This window comes from Felis catus, chromosome B3 (genome assembly GCF_018350175.1).
Source record: "Felis catus isolate Fca126 chromosome B3, F.catus_Fca126_mat1.0, whole genome shotgun sequence".
Lineage (NCBI taxonomy): Eukaryota > Metazoa > Chordata > Mammalia > Carnivora > Felidae > Felis > Felis catus.
The window spans coordinates 52425663-52445088 of record NC_058373.1 but is presented as its reverse complement, the minus strand read 5'-3'; the positions used below and the strand labels follow the sequence as shown (position 1 = coordinate 52445088).

Here is a 19426-nt window from a genome sequence, read left to right as displayed (position 1 = left end):
AAAGCTTCTGGAAGATAACCCCATTATGCCACATATTTGAGTAATATCTGTCTTTGTCCTATGTCACCCCACCCCACCCGACTTTCATGCTTCAGAGACAAGACTGTATTTTCTCTATCTTTGTAGCGCCCAAGAACCGGACAGACAGCACATTTCAGTACGTTCCGGGAGGAAGTTAACGGGCTAAAAGGCTGACAATAGCAAGCTGAGCGGGTTTTAACATTTACCCAACCCAATGAGGCTCACCTGTTTTTAACTTAGTATTGTAGGTAGGACTTTCCAGGCGAGAAGTGTGCCCGGGAACCCCTGTAACCCCGAAGGAAGGGACCTTTATTACGGGTGTGTTAAGTGCCTAACAGAGGTGCTTTCGTACACGCACCTAATATGGGTTTAGTCCTCACAACACCTGTTTAGGTTTTAAGCCTATTTTACAGATGAGGTTGCCAAGACTCGATAGGCAGAGTTTCTAGTCTCACATCTAGTAAAAGCCACTGCGCTTGCATGGGCTCTCCAACAACCTAACCCCAAAACTTTAAATCAGCCTTGCTAAACCCCACCTGTCTTACCTTAAGCCGTCCCTGCAGGCATCTACCCTAGCTACTCCTCCTTCCCGGGTCCCCGCCCTAGGCCCCAGTAAAGCCTGTAAAAAGTCATGCTTTCGCGTAAAGATGCTCACTCACCCAACTGCTCCTCACAGGCTTGAAAAGCCTTTGCCACCCACCCTATCCGTAGCCCCGAGCTTCTCAAAAGAGGCTGCACAGCTTTCTCCCAAGACTGAGGTCCTCGGCGCCTGCGGAGCTGGGACGGGGTCCGGACGTAGATTCCGGGAGAGGACACCTGCAGGGGAGGACCCGGCAGGGGGTCCCGCCTCCGCGCGGCCGCGGCGCGCCGCCTCGAACTACGCTTCCCAGGCTGCTCCGCTGCCGCCGCGCGCCCCAGCGCCGCGCCCGGCCGGGAGCCGCCTGTTGATCGCCGCGCTCGCCCGGGCCACGGCGCCGCCCCTGCACGGTCGGCCCCGCTACCTCGGGGCAGACGGACTTACGGCCCGCACCGCCGGCTCCGGGATGGGCGCACGGAAGGGTGAGCGCGCTGCGGGGTTGAGGGCCGGCCGGGGCCAGGCGTGGTCTGCAGACCCCGGCCCACAGCGCGTGGGCGGCCGCGCCCTCCCCGCGGGGCTTGAGGATGCTCCGCTGCGTCCGCGCTCCGCGGGGCGGGCGCGCGGAACCCGGGCCGCTTCTAGCCTCCGTGGCCGGGCGGGTAGTGCGGGGCGGCGCGGGGCGGCGGGGGGCGGCGCGGGCCGGAGGCGCCCGCCAGGGTGTATGTCCCACGCTCCGCACTGCGGCTCCGCAGCCTCGGCAGCCCGGCGGGCCGCTGCAGTGAGGGCGCGGTCTCCCGTCTTCGCGCTGCGGGGCTGGGTTTTTCCAAGCTGGGCTTTGTTCCCCACTTTCTTCTCTCCGGTGAACGTTAGACAAGCTCCTGGAGCGTTGTGCCTGTCACTGCATCGTTAAAGCGGGAGATGGGGAAGGGTGGATTCTAGCTGGCATCTTTTTTTAAGATCCCTGGAGCTGTCACCCGCCGGGCGTTTCAGCCTCCGGGAAAGCGGCAATCGGAGCGGCCTGATGCTGCAGGTCCTCAAGACCTTCATTTTTTTTTTTTTTTTTTCCTGGTTAAAGTAGTGGTAGCATGTGCTCCCTGAGTCTTCCTAAATTTTCCCTGTTGATCTGCAGAAAGGAAGATTGATTTTAAAATAATAATATTAATAAAAGGCTTCTAATGGGAATTTATACTTAAAGCATTCAAAGGTGGGAAGGTGATGCAGGCAAAATGCAAATGAGCAATGAAGGAGGCCGTGAATGCAAGGGCTTCATCTTACCCATTAAACGGCCGAATCACAAGGCACTTGGGAAGGGAATGAAAAAGAACATCGCAGGAGGTATTTTTTAATCCGGGTTCCTGTCCTAGCTGTACCATTAAGGAGCTGAGCAAGCCCCTTCGCCTCTCTGAGTCTCTTTCTCCGTGTAAAATGGGGCGTTTGGGCCCATCATTTCCAAACATCTGTTCTTCCTAGATGCTCCTATGAGGGAACTGAAGGGATGATGTCGCTTCTGTTCAACACCATTACAAAAAGCCTGATTGTGACAGAACTAGTGACTTTACCCTAGTGAAGAGGAAAGATTTTTTTTTTTCAGGGCTTAGGAATCCAATTTAAAAACAAAATAAAACTGATTTCCTCTCTCTACTCTCTTCAGTCGAACCCAATAAATATGTATCACAGCCACTTTAATGTTTGTAAATTACTGTAAATTGGTAGGCAACTTGTGTTTCTTTGCTTTTGTTTTTAATTTGCTGAAGGCGAAGTCATGAGATCTGCGGGTAAAGGGAGAAGGTCTTGCCAGGCTGGTTAAATGTGGTCAACAAGGAGGGGGGGGGGGGGAAGCCCCAGTCAGAAGTAACCAGAGAGCAAACGCACTGAGGAAAGAGAGGACAAGGACTGATGGGTCATTGTTTGAATAATACACAACAAAGGGAATAAGAGAACCAGAAAACCAGTGCTGTGCAAACTCTTCCATAACGGATTCAGGCAAGGACTCCTCCATGGGTTCAGAACCTTTGAGAGGTTGTTAGAGAATAGGATTATCTCACCACAAATTACCTAGAGAAAAAGTGGCCATCCAATGGAAAAATGAGGAGGTTATCACCTCAGCCTAGTGCTCAAGCACACCAGCACCTATTATGAGTCTCCTGTGGGGATGCAATAACGTCATGATTTCACCTATGCAGTGTTCCATAAAGACTGGAAAGGTGACTGTTGGGAGAACAGGGAGTATTGCAGATTACAATACTCAAGTGATGTAACAACCACTTGATATTTGTGAACTTTGGATCCTAGATCAGAAAAAAAAAAGCTATAAAAAATGACTTGGAGACAACTGGAAGAATTTTAACTTAACATGGGCTGCATATTAAATAATATTATGGAATTACTTTTCATTTTCTTAGGTGCAGTAGTGGTACTGTGGTTATGTAAGACTCTGTCCTTAGTCGTTTGAAGTACAGGTATTAGAGGAAATGTGTCATGATATCTGCAACTTTGAGCTAATTCAAGGGCAAAAAGTGAAAAGTGTAAGGGTGAGGGAGGAAGCTCAGGAATGTAGCAAAATTATGGCAGTGCATCTAAGAAAATGGTATCCTGGTATTTATTACACTGTTCTTTTATACTTTCTGTAAGTTTGAACTTTTTAAATTAAAACAATGGGAGAGATTAATAAAATTAGAAAGTCAATAAAGAGAAAGGATTGTGGAGAACTGTGCGGTTAGTGATACCTAGCCGCAGTGAATCCGTGGCTTTGAGTTTCCAAGATTAAAATCCTGTTGGAGGTGTGAGTAGGCTCAGGGGAAGTCCCCTTTTTTGGCTTTTCTTGGCTCCTATCAATCATTTATTCTGATGATACTACATCCCCTAACTCCAACCTCAAAGTATTGATAATTCCCAAACCTTTGAAATGCTAGCTCTACTCAAGAACCATCCTGAAAGCACTGTTCTTTCCTCTCTACATTCAAGATTTGTGTCCGTATAGAAGGAAGTTCCAGGGGTTGTTTTTATTTTGAGTTAGGGGAGTGTTGAGGAAAGAACAGATCCAGCCTTTTGATAGAACAGAAGTTGTTCTGTCAAATGAGAGGGTTTCCCCTCATTCTCTTTATTAGTAAATTGCATACAACCAAATTGTTTCTTATAGACCATAAGTGAGTGGTTCAAAGAGGCTCATAGAAGGCATGTGCAGAAGAGACTTCCTGTCGTCCATGCAGGAAAACAGAATGAACTCTGAAGAAACAGCACAATTTTATACAGAGCCTTTTGCTGCAAAGATACTTTTGCTATACCTGGAATATACATACTTCTACGTTTATGTTTTGCCCTTCTGTTCTGGCCTCAAGGCTACCCCATCTCTTTAAGTAGGTTGCCAGTTTTCCCCTATTGAAAGCTGGGTAGAGTGCTAATGAGAAGGTCAGCTCTAGGACGGTGGGTAATAGGAGCTCATGAAACAGGGTACAAGGCCAGTCGTGCCAAGCCTGGAGTTGAGTAGGGAGCAAATATGAGGCACCGGCCCTGAGAGGCCTCTCATCAGGGCAGTTGAAGGCGTCTAGAGTCTAGTAAGCTGGGCTGCTGTTCAGCCAGTATGTACAGAAACAGCCATCCCTGATATTTAGAACTGACAACCATTCTGACTGGGCAGTGCTCATTCCATACCATTTGCTAAGTATTTTGCATATCATATTGATAAGCAGTCACGAGTCGAGGTGCACATAGTACCTATAAGTCATAACAAAACATTGATCAAAACCTAGCTGGAATACAGATGCCAGAGTAAGAGACAAAATAGGTCAAAGACTACATAAGCAGGCAGAAGCTGGGAGGGCATGTGAATCAAAAGACAGAGTAGAGAACCCATAGTGTCAGTCAGGAAGTGAGAAGCCATTAATTCCTGAAGGCAAGGCAAGGGAATATGGCCAGAACCAATAGGCAGTTAAAAACTAAAAAGGCACATACACCCAAGTGCAGTGCAAGAAGACAGGAAATAGAAACTCCTTAGAAAACAGAATCGGGCCAAAAGGATAAGGCAGCAGCAGGAAGCAGGGCCTGCCAAGAGAATTACAAACCAGGTAGCAGTGTGGCAGAGAGTCTAAGACTTCCATGTTAAAGAGCTTCTGCCCCAGCCAGGAAGCTTCTTGGCTGCTGTCTGCCCATGTGGAAACCTATCTCCTTCTTTGGCGAGGCTATACATGGTGGCTTGCTACACCTGGCAACGCTGACCTAGAACTCTTAGAAGCTGCTGCCTCTCTATATTTAACAGATCCTGACAAGGATAACAGAGGGAACAAGTACCCCGAATAAAAGACTATTGCCAGACCAAGGGCAAAAATGAAATGGCTTTGACTGAGGGCTTGCATGTGCTAGGCACCGTGCCTGCTACGCACATTATCCTATTAAGCGTCACCTCCACCTTCTGAAATAAGTACTATTCTTTGCCTGTCTTGCAGAGGAAAGAACAGAGGCTTGGAAAAGCTTCTCTTGCACACAGACCTGTAGCCATCACACCCAGCGCTGGTTGACTCCAAGGCCCTTGCTTTAAGTCTTATGAACCTGGAGGGGGGTAGCTCACCGGTAGGCACATGGTCTTAAAAGGAGACTGTTCTCAAGCACAATTTGAGCTATGGGAAATTTTGTGTGATAAGTTTGGGAAGTTAACACGTAGTCTCAGAGACAAAGTCTTCAGTCTGGTGAGATCTGTTTCTCATTCCCCTTTCAGCTTGTTCCCTTCAATTGCCTTGTCTAATTTTTGCCTGAAATTCCTCCGCATCCTACCGCATTCTCTGTCCTTTATCCCCTGAAAGTATTTCCCAGAATATGACAGGAGCCATTTGCTTGTTAAGAAAGAAAGAAAAGAAAGAAAGAAAAAGAAGGAAAAGAGAAATAGACATGACTGGGCCATCTTCAAATAGCTAGATTTTAAAACACAAGCTATGTGGTTATTGCTTTTTTTAAAAAAAAATGTTTATTTATTTTTGAGAGAGAGACAGAGATAGAGCGTGAGTGGGCAAGGGGCAGAGAGAGGGAGACACAGAATCCGAAGCAGGCTCCAAGCTCTAAGCTGTCAGCACAGAGCCCAGACGAGGGGCGTCAACCCGCAAACTGTGAGATTATGACCCAAGCTGACGTCAGACACTTAACTGACTGAGCCACCCAGGTGCCCACAGACTATGTGTTTTGTACACATTTTTGCATTTGCCTACAGCTAGAAAGGAATTAAATATATAGGAATAACTCATGTCTTGTTGGAAGATACATTGACATGCCGATTTTGTTCTAATTTACTATCAGAAAATGTAGATTTGACCCTTGTGCATGTTGGTTCACTGGTTATTTTTAAAATATTTTTAAAATATGAAATATTGAGGATTTATAATAAAGAATAGCAACTTCTCACTTCCCCACCCCTACTTGGGAATAAATCATCACCAGTATAGTTGAAGCCCGAGTCCCCCTTCTCCAGCCCCCTCCCTGGCCCCCTCCTCTCCTAGTGCGGCGTCTGTCCTTTCTATGAGCCTTCCTAGAGATGTATACTCCAAAGTAACTTAACGGCACAGTTTTGCCCATTTAAAAACTTTTCACTGTGTTTTTAAGAGTATTTTTTTTTTGCGTAGTCTTTTGTAAAAATTCGCCTTTGGTTTGGACGGGGTTTAATAAATCGGACTGCTTGTTTTGGCTTTGGCTCCAAGTCTTTGTGTGTAGGCAGGGCCAGAGGCTGGGCGCTTGGTGTGGTATCTGCTTTTCCTCTCATACCGCTGTTGTACAAATAAGGTAGTGGACAAAGAAGCAAAGAAAGCAATACTCCTTGTTTTCCTCCCCAGGGCTTGTGTCTTTGGGTAATAGAAGAGTGATTGGAAGACCCAGGTCATTTGTCCTTCAGCTCTAGTCCTTCCTCCATTTTCCGTTCTCCTAAGTGACTTGGTGTGCGTGCCCACCTGGACTCTGGGAAGCCTTGCTTGGCACTCGCTTCATTCCAGCGTGTACATTCGTATCTTGTTGCACGTTGAGTGCTTGCCATGGGACAGACGCTGTGCCGAAGGGGAGGCTGAAGCACCGCTTTGCAGACTTTCCACTGTGGCATCGCCAACGGGAGGAGTGACCAGATGTGAGCCTTTGTGGGGCCCAGGACGGAGCTGAAGCAGGCCAGCCAATCATGAGCCAGGGATCGGCAACTTGCCTTTTACAATTCTGTGAATGCTGCATTCTTCTCCGCAGTATACCTATGTGTTTTATTAAATGATAGTAACTAGCTTTCCCCCAGATCTTTAAGTCAAAGTTGTGCTCCAAGAGGATGCACTATTTTTTCTCTCTTCTGGCTTTGACACCCCTTCATTAAATGCAGTGTATGCGGTTTGTTTTAAGGGTACCATTCTACTTATTAACACGTTACTGTAGCCAATTAATTCACGTCTCTTGCCCTGCCAAACTGTGAGCTTGGTTGGAGCACAGGATATCATTTGTTTTGTTCAGTGCTCTTGTCCCAGCGGTATCTGAAAAAGGTGAGCGTTCAGTACTTATTTGTTAAATGAATATACAAACCTGAGCTTGAGAAGCCTAAGAATATAAAGAATTATGATGTCCCTGTCCTCTGGGAGTTTGTGGTAAGAGTTGGAGAGAAAACCATATATGTGACAAACATGAAAAGATAATGAGAGAGCAAGGGATGAATACCAAATTGGTGACATAGTGTGAATTTAGGAAGAGGAGTGATTCCTGTGGTCTTAGGTGGTCTCAGAAAGTTCCATGGCACAGAGTAGAGGCATGCAGTGGAATGAACTCTGGACCAGTGGGTCACTTCACCTCTCTGAGCTCACTTCCTTCATTTGCATTTGTTGGATGCCTACTCTGGGTCAAGACTTGTGTTGAGAGCCAGGATTATAACACTGAACAAAACTGGATAGTTCCCACCCTCACAGAGATTAGCAAGGAAGACAGAGGTAAAACAAGCAGTGGTAACGAAGTCAAGGAGAGCTGTGATCAACGGTGTATGCCATGGGAGAGGGAAGTGACCCCGACCTTGTCTTGGTGTCTGAACAAGGCCTTCCGGAGAAATTGAAGCTTACATGAGGCGAGAAGATGAACAAGACAGCATTTAACTGAGAGTGGGGTGGGGTAACTAGTGCTCTGAGCAGAGGGAGCAACATAAGGCATGATCCAGGAATTGGAGGTGGTCCAGGAGGCTGGAGCCAGGAAGGGATGGGGAGTGCAGTGCAGGATGAGGCTGATGAGGATGACAGAGGCCAGACTCTGAATTTGATCCTTATCCACAAGGCAATGGGAAGCCTTTGGAGAATTTTAAGCAATAAGGCAGAGTTTTTTAAAAAGATCATTTGTATGGAGAAAGGATCAAAGGGTTAAGACTGGATGTGGCAGGGCAGACAAGTGAAATAGGTGGATTCTAACATGTTCAGGTAAGGACAGGGTTTGGTGATGGATGGGTGAGGAGAAGACAAGAAAAAGAACGTGTCAAAGATGGCTCCCTAGTTTCTTGGCACCAACTGGAAATTCTAGAGGAGGAGAGCTGTTTGGTAGGACAAATGATGAGAGTACTCAGAGGTGCTTGAGACAGCCAAGGAAAGATGTTGGCTTGGCAGTTGGAAATATTTGGACCTAGGCCTCAGGAAGAAAGTCTAGGACAAATATATGGATTTGGGGGTCTTTAAGATATGGATTATAGTTAAAACTTTGGAGGTGTTGAGTTCCCTCAGGGAGATTTGTAGGAGAGAAGTTCTAAAACAGGACCTGAATATGCCAGTAGTTAAGATGGAGGAAAAGGAATTACCAAAAGAGACCAAGACGGAGTGACCGGGGAAGTAGGAGAAAAACCATCTATGTTGCTGGACTGGATGCTCTTTAAGGCTTCAATCGGCTCTGACATTCTGTGGTCCTGCAGAGCTGGGATTTGAGCCAGGTCTCAAAAGCAGAGCACATGGATAGGCCATGAGCATAGAGCAGGGCATTCCAAGGAATATTACTGTATCAGCCAAGGTTTCAACAAGAAACAGAGGACACACTCAAACTGAACAGTTTGAAGAAGTTTTAATAAAGAGGCTATTTACAAAGACGCAGAGCGGGTTTAGGGAATTCAGTAAGACAGAAATCTGGCACTAGTCACAACAGGGACCCTTCACCACCCCCAGGCCTGAAGTCAGCTAGATGGGAGAGCAGCTGTGTATAGAAAGGACCTTCTGGACCAACCTCCTTGTTCCCTGCTCTCTGGTTTCTTTGTAGAGCCTTCTGTTGGCCAAACATAAACCAGAGAGCAAGAGAGCCCATTCATGCAGTAAATACATTATATTCCTGGGGCACAGAGCAAGGTGGGGAGTGGATGTGGAGGGGCAAACAAGATACTCAAACAATTATCTTGAAAAATGGAAATGTATGGGTAAGAAAGTGTATTAGGTTCCTATTGCTGCTGTCACAAATTCAGTGGCTTAAAACAACAAGAATTTAGTATGTTACAGTTTTGGAGGTTGGAAATCCAAAACAGGTTTCGCTGGGCTAACATCAAGGTGTCAGCAGGTCTGCCCTCTCTTCTGAAAGCTCTAGAAAATAATCCATTTCCTTGCCTTTCCCAGCTCCTAGAGGGCAGTCACATTTCTTGGCTTTCACCCCCTTCCTCTCTCTTCAAAGCCAGCATCACCCTGACCCTCTGCTTCTATCATCATGTCTTCTCTGGCTCTTCTGCTTTCCTTTTCCATCTTTTAAGAGCCCCTGTGATTACATTGGGCTCACCCAGATAATCCAGGATAATCTCCCTATTTTAAGATCCTTGATTTAACCCACATGGTCCCTTTTGCCATGTAAAGTAACATATTCTTGGTCCTGAGGATTAGCATCTGGACATCTGTAGGGTGTCATTATTCTGCCTATCACAGAGAGCGAATAAGCCTTTTTGGCTGGAGTAGAGTAACTCCCTGGAGAAAGTAATGAAGACAGAAAACAGAAAGTGCATATTGAAGCCAAATTATGGGAGTTTTGGATGCTAGACTGTCTGAATTTTCATTCTGTAGACAAGAGGGGGCCATTGTTAAGTCCTTGCCCAGAGAAGTGGCTTGTTAGCAGTGTGAAGAAAGATGATCTGATTGTGGTGCGCTGGTGGCTTAGAAGGAAGAACAGAAACCTTTCAAGATGTGATTAGAGTAATCCAGGCCCAAAGGACAAAGGTCCAAAACAAGAGTGACAGGAAGGCGTGGTGTGAAAAGTTCTGTTGCAGTAAGAGTCTACAGGAGATGCTAACCAAGTGGACATGAAAAGAAGGGGGAGACAGGCGCCTGGGTGGCTCAGTCAGTTAAGTGTCTGACTTTGGCTCTGGTCATGATCTCGAGGTTTGTGAGTTTGAGCCCTGTGTCGGGCTCTGTGCTGACAGCTCAGAACCTGGAGTTTGCTTCAGATTCTGTGTCTCCCCTCTCTCTGCCCCTCCTCTCTCTCTCTCTCTCTCTCTCTCTCTCTCTCTCTCTCTCTCTCTCGTAAATAAACATTAAAAAAAGGTGGGGAAGAATCTGAGGGTGGTCCAAGTTTTTAATGTGAATGACTGATAAATTAATGGTATGATCTAGAAAATCAGGAGAGCAAGTCAGTTTCACAGGAAGATGTGAAATTGGGAGGATAGTTGTAGAATCCTGGAATAGAAACAAATAGAATCTTATCAGCTCTACGATACCACTGACTGTAAAACATCAATATTTTGTGTACCACTAAGGAAAAAATGCTGTCAATTAAAATATGATGCATTTTCTTAAAAGTATAATTTTGACTTTATTGAAAGAGCAGCTTTAGACTTACACATAGACTTTTTTGACATCTTGTAATTTACATATAACAAATTGCATATATTTATCTTTTAAAATTGCATATACTTAAAGTGTGCAGTTTGCTAAGTTTTAACATGCATGCACCTGTGAAACCATCACCACAATCAAGGTAGTGAACAAACATATGTATAGCTCAAAATTTTCCTCGTACCCCTTCCGGATCCTCCCCTCTGCCCCTCGCTCCCTCTCTCTCTTCCATTCCCAAGCAGCTATTAATTTACTTTTCTGTCATATAGATTAGTTTACACTCTCTAGCATTTTAGTAAGTGGAGTCATACCATATGCATTCTTTTGGGTCTGGCTTCTTTCATTCAGCATAATTATTTTGATGTTCCTCCACGTTCTAGTGTGTTTCAGTAGTTCATTCCTTTTTACTTCTTTTTTTTTTTTAATTTTTTTTTTCAACGTTTATTTATTTTTGGGACAGAGAGAGACAGAGCTTGAACGGGGGAGGGGCAGAGAGAGAGGGAGACACAGAATCAGAAACAGGCTCCAGGCTCCGAGCCATCAGCCCAGAGCCTGACGCGGGGCTCGAACTCCCGGACCGTGAGATCGTGACCTGGCTGAAGTCGGACACTTAACCGACTGCGCCACCCAGGCGCCCCCTTTTTACTTCTGATAGATTCCATTATGTAGATATACCACGATTTGTTTATGCATTGACCTACGAATGATCATTCAGTTTATTTACAGCTTTTGGTTTGAAATAAAGCTTCTATGAATACATTTTTTTAGTTATAGATCACCCTGAGCATAAAAAGGGAAAGTGCAAGTGAAACGAATTGGTTAGTATTCTTAAAAGTTCTTCACCTTTAGAGTTCAACCTTTGGGCCACTTTTTGATTCAGCCATTAATGTCTGGTTTTTTTCCACACAGTATCTCCTCTGTGCCATTTAGAGTAGTAATTGTTTTGGGGCGCTCAGGCGGCTAAGCAGCCTACTGCGGCTCAGGTCATGACCTCACAGTTTGTGAGTTCGATCCCCACATTGGGCTCTGAGCAGCTGTCCGTGTGGAACCTGCCTGAGATTCTCTCTTTCTTCCCCTCGCTCTCTGCCCCTCCCCCACTTATGCATTCTCTCAGGATGGATAAATAAACTTAAAAAAAAAGAGTGGTAATTTTTTTAAAAACTATAAAAGAACTAAAAGGCATTAATGCTGAGTCCTTAACCCTGCTCTCTAATTATGTAGAGCTAGCTTAACCTGGGCCTTCCTTTGGGAGGGTTGCTAAACATGCCTGAGTCACCACCTCTCTCACTCCTTCTCCATTAGGTTTAAAAAGAATGGTGTACTATTTTTTAAAGCCCTGCGGATTTTTTTTCCCAAATCCCTGACACCCATTCTTCTAGTTTTGAAGCTGGTGCTTTTGATATTTATGCATTCATAGGCAATATCAAGTACATCTTGACTGCTGCTGGGCCAACAGTAATCGTAGGATCATCCATTGTAAAACACATCTCAATTTCAGAATGTTAAATGTGGAAAACTGTGTAAATTTAAGTAGGATTGTTCAACCAGTTCATTTGATGGTTAAGGCCCTGGCAGATTTAGATCTATGCCCAGTGTCACATGATAAATAAGCGGTTGCAGAGACCAGAACAAAGTACACATGATCCAATTGTTCTCTGACTTCAGTGGGATAGTTTTTGCAGGAGGGTTTTGTTTGTTTGTTTCACTGGACTATAGCAATGGAAGCTTAAAAGAAGTCTGGCTAGGGACGTCTGGGTGGCTCAGTCGGTTAAGTGTCTGACTCTTAATTTCAGAGTCATGAGATCAAGCCCCACATTGGTCTCTGCATTGGGCATGGAACCCGCTTAAGATTCTGTCTCTCTCCTTCTCCCTCTGCCCCTACTGGCACAGTGCCTGTGCTCTCCCGTGCTCTCTCTCTCTTTCTCTCAAAAAAAAAAAAAAAAAATCTGGCTAATGAGAGAGTTATGTTGTATATGGAAAAGACACCCAAGTAGAAAACCACAGACTTGAATGTGGTGAGCAGTTGAATTAATAAGAGAGGGGAGCAACATTCTAATAGCCCTTTAGTGGCTCACTTTCACCCAGTCTCTTCCCATGCCAACCCATTCTTCATTCTTACCTTTTGAATTACTTTCTATAAAAAAAAAAAAAAACAGCACTTCTCAGATCATTCCTTTACTTTAAAAATTTGTGGTGGAGGGGTGCCTGGGTGGCTCAGTCAGTTGAGCATCCAGCTCTTGATTTTGGCTCAGGTTATGATTTCATGGTCCGTGAGTTTGAGCCGTGAGTGCACCATGCTGACAGTGCAGAGCCTGCTTGGTATTCTCTCACCCCCTCTCCTTCTGCCCCTACCCCCTCATGTTCTCTCTCTCTCTCTCTCTCAAATATAAACATTTTTTTAATAAAAAAAATAATAAATAATAAAAATAAAAATGTATGGTGGCTCCCCATCTCCGGCAGAATAAAGCCCAACGTCCTTGGCAAGACTCATAGGGAAGGCCCTGCCCAAGTGTCCCTGTCTTGCCTTTATTTCCTTCCTCTCCCCATAGCACATCAACCCTTCACCAACATACCACCTACCTTCTTATCTTTGTGCCTTTGTTTATGCTGCTCTTTTCTCTGGAATAATCCTTCCCCACCCACACCCATCTATAGTCTTTTTCTTCAGGGCTCAAATGCAACCCCTTTTTCACAGTTTCCCCTCAACTCTCCACCTCTTACCTGATGATTACTTCCTCTTGTGTTTTAAATTTTTTTTTTAATGTTTATTTATTTTTGAGAGAAAAAGAAAGAGAGAGTGAGCAGGGGAGGAGCAGAGAGAGATGGAGACACAGAATCCAAAGCAGGCTCTGGGCTCTGTGCTGGCATTACAGAGCCCAACATGGGGCTCGAACTCACGAGCTGCAAGATCATGACCTGAACCAAAGTCGGATGTTCAACCGACTAAGCCACCCAAGTGCCTCCTTCTTGTGTTTTTAAACCTATTTAATCCTTCTGTTATAACACTTATCAAGTGGTGTTATCTCTATTCAGGTGTCTCACTGAGCTGTGATCTTCTTGAAGGAAGGATCACATCTTGTTTATCTTTGTGTTGCTGCTGTCTAGACCCGTGCCTGACAAATGGTAGGCATACAGCAAATATTAATTGCCTTGAAAGATCTGATTGAGGTTAATACTGCCTAAGGAGAAACACAATCAGCTAAGTAAGCACCTTGCTATTTCCTAAATGCAATATTATCTTTCTAGAGGAGAGATGAAAAATCCTCTGCAGGAAAGACGGGATTGAGTAAAAATTTCATTTTGAGTGAAAGTTTAGGAGTGAGGTGGTATAAAAGAGTGCGTTGGAAGGAGAATGGACTAGAGGTATAACGAGATAGGGAGCATGACTAAGGAAACAAAAAGGAAATGGGACTAGGGGCTGCTGGGTGGCTCAGTCAGTTAAGCATCAGACTCTTGATTTCAGCTTAGTTCTTGATCTCAGGGTTGTGAGTTCAAGCCCATGTTGGGCTCTGCACTGGAAGTGAAGCCTACTTAAAAAAAAAAAAAAAGGAAATGGGACTGTGGGACTAGAAAGAGAACAGAAGATGAGGGAAGAAGAAAAGAGAAACATGGAGAGAGTATGTAGTCAGGATTTTAGAATCATACTTAGATGAATTGCAGGGAGTTAATGAACAATGCTTTCTCACACAGACATTCCAGACTCTTTCCTGAATGAGCCCCATTTTGTATTCCTCACATCACTCTCTCCCTGAAAAGACACAAGTATGCTTCTTACAACGGCTTTACAATTCGTGCATTGTTTTTCACTGTTTTCTATGGAAAGCTGGAGGAGGCAGAGTAGTGTGGTAGAAAGGCTCTCTACTCCACTGGGAACCAGGACGCCTGGCACATGCCAGCTCTGGAGCCTCGAGCAAGGCACTTAGCCACCTTTGCCTCAGAATCTTCATCTGTAAAATGGGATATTAATATCTGTCCAGGATTCCTTTCTGGACCGCTTGGAAAGATCTAAATAAGTGAAAGAATGCATATGAAAACCCTTTGTAAGCTGTCCGGTTGCTCTGCGGAAGGAGGTGATATTACCTTTTCTTTGAATTATTCGTCCAATAAAGACTCCGTTGGCAGATAGCAGAGCCCTGTCTCCTGTCAATAAGTCCAGTTCGAGGAATAAAATAACAGTGTCTCTTTCTTATTTGTAGTATTCTGAAGTCCTGGGAAGCTGGTCTGTTTAAATGTTCATGACCCATGAGAAGGGCATATAAGAAACCATGGCACTCCCTTTTCAAAAAGAGCTGGAGAAATACAAGAACATCGATGAAGATGAGCTTCTTGGCAAACTCTCAGAAGAGGAACTGAAACAGTTGGAAAATGTTCTTGATGACCTAGATCCCAAGGTTAGTGACCTGGAACTGAAGCAGCGTGGGTCATGATAGTATGGGATAAATGGTGTGGCTTGGTCATTAAACAATGGCAGAGAGATCCCTTAGCTCCAAATGCAAATTCTGGGTTCTTCCCCTGATTGGTTCTGGGTGATTGACTCTGACAAATTCATAAAGAACCTCAGTAGCCACATCTGTATAATACGGCAAACGTATTTCTCAAAAACCAATTTAATGTAAATAGTAAAAGATATTTTCCATTTCTTAAGAAAGGAACAGTCTGACTTAGGGAGGAAGAAAAGAAAGAGGGAAAGGGAACAAATCTTACCAAAGTTCTATTGTGAGGTCATACAGTCTACTGGGCACAGAAGCCATTGGAGTAAATTATATTATTCCCATTCAGGAGCACCTGGGTGGCTCAGTCAGTTGAGTGTCTGACTTGATTTCGGCTCAGGTCATGATCCCACGGTCATGGGATCAAGCCCTGTGTCAGGCTCCATGCTGAGTGTGGAGCCTGCTTGGGATATTCTCTCTCTCTCTCTCTCTCTCTCTCTCTCTCTTTCTCATTCTCTGCCCCCTGCCCCTCCCTTTGCCCCTTTCCCACTTGTGCATGCTTTCTCTCTCTCTCAAATAAATAAAATTTAAAAAATTAAAAATTAAAAGAATTAAAAAATTTTATTCCCATTTCATATATGAGGGGGACAAACTAGGAGAGGTAATTGATATAAGATCCCATATTAGTAAACACCAGAGGTGGTATTTAAACCAAGTCTTTACCCCCAAATACAGATCTGTTTTATATCTTATTTATAAAAACTGCATAAATAACTTGAAACCTTTGGTGATCTTACAGCAATGGATAGATTTGAGTTATTATAACAACAATATCATGTACATTTAAGTGGAGCTTCTAATATTTTTATCAGCTCTTGAAATGCTAAGTAGCTTGTTACAGTGTTTGTTTAGCAAACACTTTCTTCAGCCCTGATAGTGTTATCTTAAACTTAGAATCAGAGGCATCCAAAATAGTGGTTTTTACTACAAATAAAAATGTCACTAAAAATTATTTATATGATATTTTGATAGGCCAGACATTGGATATTTTATTTACTTAAAAATTTTTTTTTAGTTTTGAAACTTAAGGAATCCCTAAGCTTCATCAAGCAAGTATCAGCATCTACCCTATTTGCTCACGTGCTTGGATGTTTTCCTAGGAGAGAGGCTAGAGATAGGAGAGGATAGCCATGTTGGCTCCTCATTTGTCTCCATATGCCTGCCTAGGAGCACATTGGGTACAGAGCTGGCCAAACCTAAGTGTGATCTGTGAGGAAGGAGGCCACGAAGGGTGGCTGGACTTTTGCCACCACATTCTAGAAAGCAGCTACAGAAGACTCAGAGGCTGCTCGAACCGTTTATGTTCTGCCTGCACTCACTGGGAGCCTTCCTCTCAGCACAGGATGTTAGAGCAAGTAGGGCCTCAGAGACATGCCAGAGACCTCGGTCCTCAGTTCACGTATACGTCTCTGCACAGGTGCCCTGCCTCCCCAGTATCAGCAGGGCTGGGGTGGGGGGCGGGTAACAGAGCATCAGTAGGGCAAACACCTTCCTTCCTGCTCACACCTCTGTGTCATCAGAGCGCCCTGCTACCGGCTGGATTGCGACAGAAAGACCAGACACAGAAAGCAGCCACTGGCCCATTTGATCGTGAGCACCTCCTTATGTACCTGGAGAAGGAGGCTTTGGAACAGAAAGACAGGGAAGACTTTGTGCCCTTTACTGGAGAAAAGAAAGGTAAGGACCACAGGTACCACATCCTGGGACAAAGGGACTCCGGATACCTTGTCACAGGGGGTCCAGCAAGGGAACTGACCTGGAAGTGGGAAGGAAGCCCAAGAACTGGATTCTTTATTAAAAGAATCATGGCTGGTAGAGACATGTCAGTGTATATTTGTCCAATCCTGTAGAAGGTGCACCGCCATGCGCGAACCCTAATGTAATGTATGGACTTTGGGTGATAATGATGTCAATGTAGGTTTTTCAGTTATAACAAACGTACCACTCTGCTGCAGGATGTCGATGGGGGAGGGTTTGTAAGTGTGGGACAAGGAGTATATTGGAACTCTCTGTACTGTGCTCTGTGAACCTAAAACTCCTCCAAAAAAATGACGTTTACTCAGCAAAAAAAAAAAAAAAAAAATACGGCAGAATATATAGGCTAAATAAGTGAATACTTAGAGTGTGATGGTACTCAAGTTAGTTCTATGAAAAATATCTTCAACCCCAAAGAAAAAGCTTTGGCAGTATGAGGTAGTGTCGTGCCTCAAAGGTTTATAGGCATTAGTGTGTTTCTCTTAGCCCAGTGCTTGACCAGCTGCAGACGTCCCCTCAAGGCCTTTCTACTCCATGTCTAGGATAGTGGTGGCACCAGACCCCTAACCTGAGATGCTACCGTTAGAGACCAATGCAGTCAACCATTCCCTCAGCCAGGATTTACCAGACACCAGGTGCTGGGGCCACAGTGAATAAGACCCTACCTTGCCCTCCAGGAGCTTGTGGTCTAGTGAGAAGAGCATTGTGATCATCCTGGTGAGGCTCTGAGGAGCAAAGGGATGTTTCTCCAAGACAAGGAAAACCCATCCTCCTTAGCTCTTAACCCTGGGCTCCCGTTTGGAGGAAAAATGGGTCCCAATAGCCTGTGCAGTTTCCACAGCTGCAGACAGTGACTTGGGCCCACGGATACTAATGGAATCATTGGTAACCTCATGGCAGCTACAGTCTTTTTAAAATGTGAATCAGATCATGTCACTCCCCTGCTTCAAGTCTCAAATCCTTACTGTGGTCCTCAGAGCCCTGGGAGAGCTCACCTTGCCCACCTCTCTAATCTCATTTCCCCTTCCCTTGCTAAGTCTTAGCCCCATTGTCATTGTTCATTTCCCCAAATCTGCCAAGTTCCTTTCCCATCCCAGGGTCTTCTCATGGCCCCTTCCTTCTGACCCACATTCCCATTTCTCACATTCTAAACATCTCAGCTTAAATGTCAGGTCCTTGGGCTTTCCCTGACCTTCCCTTCTTTCTGCCATGGCACTCATTTATTGCTTTCACAGCACTACCTCAGTGTTGTTCATCATCTTGTCTATTTACTTTGGGTTTGTGTGTTTCCCACATTAGATGAGATCCCTACAGTGGGACTGTGTCTCTCTTGCATCCCAGCATAGAAACTGGCACTGGGGAGGCACTTGATAAACAGGGGTTCGAATGAATGCCACCTCAGAGCTGCTGTTCGGGGTCCTGGGGGGCAGGAGTATAGCTCCTCAGTTGGCATGAGTCAGAGCAACATCTGGCAGTCCTCTGAATTGTGCACATTTGATGCATCAGGCACCACTGATAACGTCAATTTATTAAGAAAGTGAAGTTGGACAGTGACAAATTGGGCAAATAACTAAGGAATACCATAGAAATATGGAGCTGTTTCTAAGGCAGTGTAACTGCTCTTGGATCGATTTCATTGTGAAAGAACAACTACAATGTCAAATCTTCAATAAAATCCCAATTAACATCCAATATTAGGATAGTGACAGAATAATAAGAGGAAAGTTGTGGTTGCTTCTTCTCAGAGTACAGGTCTGGGGGAGCAGCAATGGTAAAGTATCTCTCAATCCAGATTAATTTCCAGATGTTTCACATGGGAGTTAGGAGTCCAGGAGCAGTCTGAGTAGTAAATGGTAATACAGAAGGGGCACACAAATTGCATGGTGCTTAGGAGAAGGTTGAGAAGCAACACAGTTGGACAAAATGAGCAGAGAACAAGTTTTCCAAACAGAGCGGAGGGATCAGAGCAGAGTCTGCAGCGCCCCTGGAAGGACCAGTGGATGACCTGGTCCCAGCTAACCAACTGGGAGCAGTGGGAGGCAATCATGAAAGCCTCAGAAGAGGGGCTGTACAACTTCAGTTCTGAATACCGTGTGCCCTGGGCCCTGAGGTTCCTGGGCCACATTTAACTTTCTGTGATGGTTTTATTCACTTAGAACATGATGTGTGATTGCCCCCCCCCCCAAAAAAAATGGATTTGCGGCAGCAGTTGTCCTAAATTTTGACAACTGGGGGCCACCTGTGCACCTGGTGTTTTGGGTAATCCTAAACACTACCAGGAAGGAGAAATGTAGAAGCCTATTTGACTCTGGAATCAAGATCATCTGAGCCGCAAGGAAAATGCTTTGGGCTGCAGATACTATGAAAAATAAGTCTGGGATGAACCCCAGCATCTGAGATGTTATTGATTGGTTATTTTCTTTTTCATTTTCTATCTTCTAGTCATTCTCCTTGTATTTTTCATCATTATCCAGTGTATTTTCCTTCTTTCTGGGAAATGTGGCAGTTTATGTGATGCTGAGGCAGGAAGCAGGTTGATGGTCAATGGTAGAGACCTTGACCCCAGATTGACCACAAGCAGTGGTGTCTCTCTAGGGTGCCCAGCTCTACCTAGTCCCTGTTAACATATGCAAGCATTTGAAGATCTGGTAAACTATCAGGAAGTCTGTAGCCCCTGCAACCAGGGACATCTCTTGGAGAGGATTCATGAAGGAGAGTTACTGACTTTGGGTTTGACCTTTGGGATTTGGGTTGACCATTGGACTTTGGGTTTTCCAATGGGAGTAGGGAAGAGTGGCTAGCCATGGAGA

At 44.9% G+C, this 19426-nt stretch overlaps 1 protein-coding gene across 5 annotated transcripts in view; it reads left to right on the top strand.

Moving 5' to 3' along the window:
* TMOD2 (tropomodulin 2) overlaps window positions 1-19426 on the top strand; it is a 73447-nt gene that overhangs the window by 18618 nt on the left and 35403 nt on the right. For 3 of the 5 annotated variants that reach the window (XM_023255359.2, XM_023255362.2, XM_045059303.1), the window contains exons 1-3: window positions 949-1080; window positions 14568-14762; window positions 16382-16538. In XM_023255359.2, coding sequence (XP_023111127.1) covers window positions 14637-14762; window positions 16382-16538 — 283 coding nt within the window. In that variant the 5' untranslated portion in view covers window positions 949-1080; window positions 14568-14636. Of the gene's footprint in view, window positions 1-948; window positions 1081-14567; window positions 14763-16381; window positions 16539-19426 lie in introns of those variants that run through there. The other 2 variants (XM_023255360.2, XM_023255361.2) reach the window with 1 other exon arrangement.